The sequence below is a fragment of the Malus domestica genome, chromosome 11 (genome assembly GCF_042453785.1).
Source record: "Malus domestica chromosome 11, GDT2T_hap1".
In the NCBI taxonomy this organism is placed as follows: domain Eukaryota; kingdom Viridiplantae; phylum Streptophyta; class Magnoliopsida; order Rosales; family Rosaceae; genus Malus; species Malus domestica.
This window is the reverse complement of record NC_091671.1, coordinates 13,870,274-13,879,064: the sequence shown is the minus strand read 5'-3', so window position 1 is coordinate 13,879,064 and position 8,791 is coordinate 13,870,274. Positions and strand designations below refer to the sequence as shown.

Genomic DNA, 8,791 nt, shown 5'->3' with positions numbered 1-8,791 from the left:
TAAATTAATATTTATAATTATGGTCCTAATCCAAGCTCAAATCCAAGCCTAATCTGAAACGGCAACTTTTCCACGAACCTCCACATTCGTGAATGGATTTAACTTTACTGTTGCTTACACCTAATTTTGATTTGTGTCTAAATTTTGATTAAAAAAATTAAAACTTTGACTTTAAATTTGCAGCAGCAAGACTAGTTCTTCGAATGGTGAAGTTCATTTCAACCTCGCCATCTGTCGGACAATACTTAGGCACTGATCAGTCAGCACCCAATTTTACCCACTTCCTACCCGGTCCAATAATTTAAAACACATTGTCAATTCATTTTTGTTTCAAAACTTTGATATCATTGTAACCAAACATCCAATTTTTTCTTTAAACCGTGACCAATTCCTCCACCTCCCTCTGAATCCGTGAGAACAAGAACACCTTCTCCCTCCATCTCCCATGTTATCTGGATTGGCTTCTTCTTCGGCCCCAGCCACCCTCCTCCAAGCTCCCCTTCGTTGATATCATTTTTTATTCCTCCTCCAAGCGTCGACTCCACATCGCATTGAGATTGCAGTGAGATTACAGCGATGAAATATACAGCGGCGACTTTAAACACGAACCCATATACCCGAGTTTTGCAGCGGCGTGGTGGTGAAGCGGCTTGGCGAGTGAGGTTGCGCTTGACCTGAGTACGGAGGACAAGTTTGGCGCAGCCTTGGGCTTGGAGCTCGCGAACGATGGGTGATCCGACGAGGCCACGGTGGTCTGTTGACACTTATGGATGGGGTGTCTGCTTGTCTTCTTGTTGAAAGAAAGATGAGTGCTTGGACAGTGATGAAGAGGAAATTTGGAGTGTCTGGTTAGGGACATAGCGGGTGTTTGGTTAATAATAAAAAGTCGCTTAAAGTGCCAGCTGTTTCAATACTATTGGTCCATCAAAAATTAGGAATGCTGCGTCCTGAGCGGTCAGGACCGAGTATTATCCCCATCTGCCTGTGTTTCTTCTTGTTGGCTATTTCGAACCAGTCGTACAAGACTAGGAGTCTAATCAACAACCATACAATAGAAAAGATAATAAAGAAAGATCTGGAGTCGACGATTTGCTTTAAAGTGCGGATAACAAATTAAAGGGTGTCCACTCAAATCTCTTTTTAACTTTTGCCTTTTGAAACTCCTTCCCTTCTGAGTTCTTGCTGCGGACTTGTGTTATTACTCATGTTGAGAGTTTCATTTTTTCTGTGTTTTCTTCTCGTAAAGCTTTCTTTATGCGCTGATAAATTTAGCAGAGATGACTTCCCTCCAGGCTTCGTGTTTGGTGCTTCCTCCTCTGCTTATCAGGTTTTTCTTCTTATGTATACATGTATTCATCTATGTGCATATATACATACACGCATATGTATATATGGGATAATAAGATATAATTAGTTAGATATATTGGCCAATAATATAAGCCTCTATATATGCTTTTGTATGTATTACTAGTGCTACGCATCAATAGGAAAAAAGAAGAGAAGAAACTGATGAATGGGGTTGGTCCAAAACTAATTCTACATGAATAGGTGGAAGGTGCTGCAGACCAAGACGGAAGGACCCCAAGCATCTTGGACACATATGCCCATGCGGGTTAGCTTCCACTATTTTTATCATATTTCCCATATAATATTATGGATTTTTTATCTTGTTTAGAAGTATGGTAGGATACTTTAGAATTTTTAACCATTAAATCTTTGTCCAAAAATACAAAATCAAGAACTAACGGTTCATAAGTCTAGAGTGGTTAATTATTTACTGTTTTCGTTATTACTATTTTTAATTATTTACTGTTTTCATTTCTAATTTATAACTTGTGAAAGGTGAAGACCTCGTTTTGCTTATTGAAGCTATGTTTGGTTAACTAGATTAGAATAATGATATTTAAACCCATAAAATTAGCACAGGTGGATCTCACAGTAAACTATACGATCCATCTATAAGAGTGTTAGTTAGCAAGTGTGAATGTAGTGCATCCAAATAGAATTGATTAGGTTAGAGTATTGCAACTTTAGGATGCTGTATATATCGACAAGGTGAACAATTTTAGATTTAAACAATTGTACTACTGGACTGTCCGCAGTTAGAGTACATACATCTTTTCATATGATTAGTTTAGGTTAGTTGAAAATTGTTATATAACTAAAGGTTACAGCCTATTTGAGAGTGATTAAGGTTTCACCAAACTCACTTATGGGGCGTTTGGTTAAAAAAAAAAAGAGTAAGTTTTCTTTAAATTGCAATAAAATCACTGATAGAGAAATACATTTGAAAATAAGAAAATCACCATGGACTTCTACACAACTTTTAAAATACCAAAACCAAAATCACTAATGTGTAAATTTTTTTTTTTTTTGAGAAACTAATGTGTAAATTTCTTCTGAACGAGTAAATCAATTTGGCATAGGAGGTGAAGCATTTAGTGCTAATACAAGTAAAATGAAAATTGAAAATAGGGGCAGAATAATTAAGGAAATTTGGGAGGAGAACAAAAACCCAACACTTGCGAGTAAAATATTATTCACATTTGGAATTTGACTATTGAAAACCATTGACAAGCTTGATTTACTAATCTGATGTGATTTTCTCAGTAAATTGGAAACCAGGTGACATTTCTTATCATTGTGAACCAAGTAAAAAGAATGTATGTTTATGTTGACTCGTTGAGGGTTAAACAATTGATCGTTATCAATTAAAACCAACTAAACAATAATTGAATTTGATATTGTTGATTGTTTGAACTTGCACGATCACTTACATCCAAGGAATTAAATATCGATATTATCGGCGAAATATCGCCGATAATATCGTTTTTTTTACCCGGCGATATTTTTTTTAGTAAAAATAAAATATCTTTAAAATATCGCGATAATATCGCTAATATCGCGATATTACAGATATTAGCGATATTATCGCGATATTCGTCGTCGTCGCCGCCGCCGGGAGGTGAGAAAGGGATCCAGAAACCAGATCGAAGAAGATGGTCCAGAAACCAGATCGAAGAAGAAGGATCCAGAAACCAGATCGAGGGAGAGACGAAGACGGAGAGACCGAGGGAGAGACGGAGACGGAGAGACCGAGGCAGAGATGGAGACGGAGAGACTGAGGGAGAGACGGAGACGGAGAGACCGAGGCAGAGACGGAGACGTAGAGACGGAGATGGCGATGAGGTGGTGTCGCCGTTGATGTGGTGTGGAAGTGAGGGTGTGGGTTGTTCACGGGGAGAAGGAGAGAGTGCAGAGATGCAGAGAGTGCAGAGAGTGCAGAGAGGGCGAAGAGGGAGAATGAGGGTTGTTCACGGGGAGAAGGAGAGAGTGCAGAGAGTGCAGAGAGCGATGAGGAGGTGTCGCCGTTGAAGTGGTGTGGAAGTGAGGGTGTGGCGTGTGGGTTGGTTCACGGGGAGAAGGAGAGAGTGCAGAGAGAGAGCACGGTAGAGATGAGAGAGTGAGGGAAAAGAGAGATCTGAGAGAAAAGAGAGACGGGGACACAAAAGCAAGGTGGGCCCCCTGGGCACACCTATTAAGATCTAAAAATAATTTTAAAAGCAAGATAAACTCAAACTTAGTGAAAATACAATTTAAATTGGGGTGGGTGTAACAATCTACCCCTCTTAAAAGAATTTCGTCTCCGAAATTTAAAATCACTTACTAAACTGAAATACTAGAAAATAGGAAGAAGAATATATGTATAAAGAGAAATCAAGTCCAAATAATTACATCATATTAAAATTTGATTAATTTTTTTTCAGTTACATATATTCTATATGATAAATTTCTATTTTAAATCAAGTCCAAATAATTACATCATATTAAAATTTGATTATTTTTTTTTCAGTTACATATATTCTATATGATAAATTTCTATTTTAAATCAAGTCCAAATAATTACATCATATTAAAATTTGATTATTTTTTTTTCAGTTACATATATTATATATGATAAATTTCTATTTTAAATCAAGTCCAAATAATTACATCATACTAAAATTTGATTAATTTCTTTTCAAGTATCTACTTTTGAACTACTCACCACGTTCACTCTATGTGATACTAAGTCACTCATGTATCTTACCATACAATGTATAAAGTGTAAAATATTGTACTAATTCATTATATATAAATGATTATGGTGTGTTTAAACTTATTTCATTAATTACTACATATTTTCTACACTTACAATGTTTGCCAGCTCGCTATATAATCAACTTAAATCAGTTAAATCCATCATGCAATGCATTTCCTTCCAATTTTTTGTGATAAACTAATAGATAATTGACTAAATAAACATCCTGCAAAGTTTCAATAAAAATTTCCAAGTTTTTCTTACAATTTCCGTGGTTTCCATGTAATTTTTATCGATATCGATATTATCCCGATATTTCCATCGATATTTCCGTATTTTCGGACTACCGATATTTCCGATATTACCGATATTTTCTTCCTTGCTTACATGTATCAAGATCTTTATTAATTCACAGCTTTACTCCCAAAATTTCAGGTAATTATGATGGAGCCACTGGAGATGTAGCGTGTGATCAGTATCACAAATACAAGGTCTATACTCTGCAAGATCCAGTTCAATTTTTGTTTAGACGATTCAGGACTAGTAGTTCTTTTGTATTGCAGAAATCAATATCATACTAATTAGAAATATGCTGCTGTTGTTTTATACTACGCATCATTATATCATGGATTATAGTTGGAATATGATTTATGCATGATCAAGTTCATTCAAACCATTTCAGGAAGATGTCCAACTAATGGTGGATACTGGTTTGGAGGCATATAGATTTTCCATCTCATGGTCAAGACTTATCCCAAGTATGCATGATCAACGAATTGTAACTTAGATTAAACAAAATAAGTAACAATTTCTTGTTCTTAGCTTTTGACGCACTTAATCAATATTCGGCTTGTTTCTCTCAGATGGAAGAGGACCTGTCAACCCAAAGGGTGTACAATATTACAACAATCTTATTGATGAACTGATCACCCATGGTAACAATCTATCTAAATTATGAACCACAGTTTCCTTGCTTATACTATCAATAATTGAGTAGCTATAGAGATCAACAAATCCTAATGTTGATAATAAATTAATTTGTTTGTTTAAACCAGGAATCGAACCACATGTTACTTTACACCACAGTGATCTCCCACAGGCACTTGATGATGAGTATGGAGGATGGGTTAGTCGAAAAATTGTGTAAGTTCCTAACTTTTATTGATGAGTTTAAAATGGGACATGCAGAAATGGGGGATCCATGATGATCGTGATGGAACACTTTTGTGGATGCAGAAAAGACTTCACTACATATGCAGATGCGTGCTTCAAAAATTTCGGGGATAGAGTTTTGCATTGGACTACTATGAATGAGCCTAATGTTTTTATACTTGGGGGTTACGATGTTGGATTTCTTCCACCACAGCGATGTTCTGCTCCATTTGGTGTCAATTGTTCTAGGGGTAATTCCTCAACAGAGCCATACATGGCAGCTCATTATACCTTGTTAGCTCATGCATCAGCTGCTAGATTGTACAAGAAAATGTACCAGGTAATTCTCAAACTCTTCGCTGTCAAGGGCTTCGAGAACTTTTATCTTTGTGATAATTAGTAGTACACAATAAAAACACTCATAAGTCAGACGCACGTCAAATTCCCTTAAAACATGATTTCTCAGACTCATAAAACCAAATACCAACACCCCTTTCTATTTATAGCAAGTTACATATCAATACTAGTAATAATGTAACATGAGGTTCCAATACTAGTAATAATGTAACATGAGGTTCCTATATAAACTTAGACTTTTCATGAAAAAAAAATATAGGTTGATCAGAGAAATTTTTGAGATATGCAGGACAAGCAGCATGGATATATAGGAATCAATGTTTTTGCCTATTGGTTTGTTCCTCTAACAAAAACTATTGAAGATGAACTTGCCACCCAAAGAGCCATGGACTTCTACTTTGGTTGGTAAGTCACTTGTCCAAAACATAATGCCGTTTTAGGTACCTGTAATTCCAATGTGTGTGTTTCCTTTTGTAGGGTTTTGAATCCCTTGGTGTTTGGAGATTACCCTGATGTAATGAAAAAGATAGTAGGCTCTAGAATTCCTGTTTTTACTAGTCTTGAGTCCCGAATTGTCAAGGGTTCATTTGACTTCATTGGATTGAATTATTATAACATATTAAACATCAAGGACTACTCAAGCACTTTAAAGATGGAAACCAGAGACTTTATGGCAGACTCAGCAATAAAGATATCGCGTAAGTTTTTTCTTATACATATACGTATGTAGTGAAATTCTTTCTGCATGATGTCCGCTCCTTAGTTTAATGACCGATGTGTCCATGACATGTCATTAATAAGTCGATGAAATGTGTGAAAAAATAATTGATAGGTAGAGGAAATGTTGGAATTGTTTGCTTTCATTCATCAACGTATACAAGTTTTATAATACATTAACAACAAGAGTCCTATACGTGGTAAATTACATAGAGAATATTTTAAGATAATTACTGATACATTGTACTGTGGACTCTTGTCTAACACCTAGTTCGTGAACTTATGAGAGTTTATTCTTGTTTAGATGCTTAGCTGCAATCCTTTGAGCTTACTAAAGTTTGTTTAATTCCATTTGCAGCACTGGACAATGGTACAACAACATTTGAGGTAAAATCTTGAACATAATATAAAGTAGAACCGGCTCAATACTACTTATGGATTAATTTCGGAGCACTAGTGATCGTGTTGTTTGAATCAGTATCCAATAGCTCCCTGGGGCCTGCAAGAACTGTTGGAATATATCAAGGAAAATTATGGCAATCCTCCTATATATATCCATGAAAATGGTATCTCTCTCTCTCTCTCGGTTATTTTGTTGCGTGGAAAGTATCTCTCTGCATCATCCATGTGGTGATTTTTTTTCTTCTGTAAATGGATAGTACAGGGGTTTAAATTTGAACCCAAGCAGTGCTATTTGAATGTGTAGTGTTGTATAACATGATAGGGAAATGTAGATATATAGAGGGAGCTTCGATTGAGAGACTCTCAAATAAGTTTTATTTAAGATTTCCCCATATCTACTGACCATGCATGCGTTGCGTGTATTTTGCTTCAAACTCTACATTATATTTCCTGGTACTAGAGCTTAACTTTTGGCTCTTTCCATGCAGTAGTTTCCATTATCTGCTTATCATTTTCCTTCTTTATCTGTATTAAACATTAGGTCAACGGACTCGACGCAATTCATCTTTGGAGGACTCGGGGCGGGTGAAATTTTTGCAAGGGCACATCCAATCTTTGCTTGAAGCTATAAGGTATATATGATTTATCTTGTGACCTCTCCATGTTGCAAAGCTAACTGGACGAGTCCAAATGAAAATGTTTAATGCAAGTGTTTATGTAAATATAGGGATAGTCAAGCTAGATATATTTTTCACCATAGGAAATACTACGTCTAAAATACTAATTATCCTATTTTACTTTGGAAGGAATGGATCAAACTCAAGAGGTTATTTAACATGGTCCTTCTTGGATTCTCTTGAACTGTTAGACGGCTATGAATCGAGCTACGGCCTATACTACGTGGATTTGGAAGACCCTGATTTGAAAAGACAACCTAAACTCTCTGCTCATTGGTACTCTCATTTTCTAAAGAGAAAAAATGTCATCAACTTTGATGAAGTTCTTACATCCATTTCCAATGGTTACGACATTCAGTAGATTTCATTATACACAGTTATATTCTAAAATGAACATGTTTACATTCCCATATGTTTTGTTATAATTCTTAAGTTATGTAACCTTCACTTTTTTTTTACATTCTTCGGAAATGTAATCGCCACTTGAAGTATTTTAAATATCTATTAGCCTTGTTCTCTTGTTAATCAGGTGACTAAGGCCCCGTTTGGGATTGAGGTGATTTTAAAAAAAGCCACTGTGAAAAAAAGCTGAGGGTCATTTTTGTGTTTGGTAAACTGAAAAAAAAGGGCTTATTTTGGAAGCTGCTGTGAGAATAAGCTGAAAATCAAAGGAAAAGCTGAAGCTGCTATTTGCTGCTTTGAAAAAAAGCCAGTTTTTTCAAAGCACACGGAGTTACAGTGCTCCTTTAATGAAAAGACACACTATCATCCTGATTTTTTTTTCCAAAAGCACTTTCACAAAAAAGTTTACCAAACACTCTACTGGCTTTATTTCACAGCCGCTTATTCTCACAGCACAGCCGCTTATTCTCACAGCAGCTTTTTTTCAAAGCACAGCAATACCAAACCAGCCCTAAGAATTTATGTTCATGTATCCTTGGATTTGATATCAAGAGTTAAGATTAAAACATTAACATGCTTCTTTGACCCAAGTGTGGATCCATTAGGAGACCTACTGGGTCCGGGACCGTACGGAGCTGGAAAGGTCCTCTAAGAACGGGACAAGGATTGTCTGCCTTCCCACTTCTGGTGCCCTCCCATGCCCTCCTGTTTGTGTGGTCATGATTGAGCCACGTCAACATTTTATATTACTATTCATTTTTGTCTTATTATCTCTATAAAAAAAATAATATAAAATGTTGACGTGGCTTAACCGTGACCACACAAAACAGAAGGGCACGGGAGGGCACCGGAAGTGGAAGGGCAGACAATCCTTGTCTATAAGAACCATATGGCTGTCTGATTTTGGACCTAGAAATGCCCACCAACCGTTCAATGAAATGTTTGCTCGGCAGACTCGGCAGATGCTTGACATGATTCAATAGCACGCCGTGGTAGCTATTGA

The 8,791-nt window shown here is 36.4% G+C and overlaps 1 protein-coding gene across 2 annotated transcripts; it reads left to right on the top strand.

Annotated features, from left to right (window-relative positions):
• Positions 1–201: 201 nt before the first annotated feature.
• On the top strand, positions 202–7,911 carry LOC139189684 (beta-glucosidase 11-like). Of its 2 annotated transcripts, none has more exons than XM_070808811.1 (13): positions 202–1,327; positions 1,549–1,612; positions 4,517–4,572; positions 4,764–4,839; positions 4,945–5,016; positions 5,137–5,224; positions 5,318–5,573; positions 5,880–5,995; positions 6,068–6,288; positions 6,666–6,694; positions 6,786–6,873; positions 7,251–7,341; positions 7,516–7,911. In XM_070808811.1, exons 1-13 carry the CDS (start codon positions 1,205–1,207, stop codon positions 7,745–7,747), a joined length of 1,512 nt encoding a protein of 503 aa, XP_070664912.1. In that variant the 5' UTR covers positions 202–1,204; the 3' UTR covers positions 7,748–7,911. The 2 variants fall into 2 exon arrangements, with proteins under 2 accessions (XP_070664912.1, XP_070664913.1); XM_070808812.1 differs by having other exon boundaries at positions 1,000–1,327; positions 1,472–1,612.
• The last annotated feature ends 880 nt before the right edge of the window (positions 7,912–8,791 follow it).

What these genes read in the sequence shown, in the direction of transcription:
- LOC139189684 (XM_070808811.1), top strand. Translation starts at nt 1,205, where the DNA reads ATGTTGAGAGTTTCATTTTTTCTGTGTTTTCTTCTCGTAAAGCTTTCT. An exon ending in ATCAGTATCACAAATACAAG is followed by an intron (nt 4,573 to 4,763) that starts GTCTATACTCTG and finishes AAACCATTTCAG; the next exon opens with GAAGATGTCCAACTAATGGT. An exon ending in TGTACAAGAAAATGTACCAG is followed by an intron (nt 5,574 to 5,879) that starts GTAATTCTCAAA and finishes TGAGATATGCAG; the next exon opens with GACAAGCAGCATGGATATAT.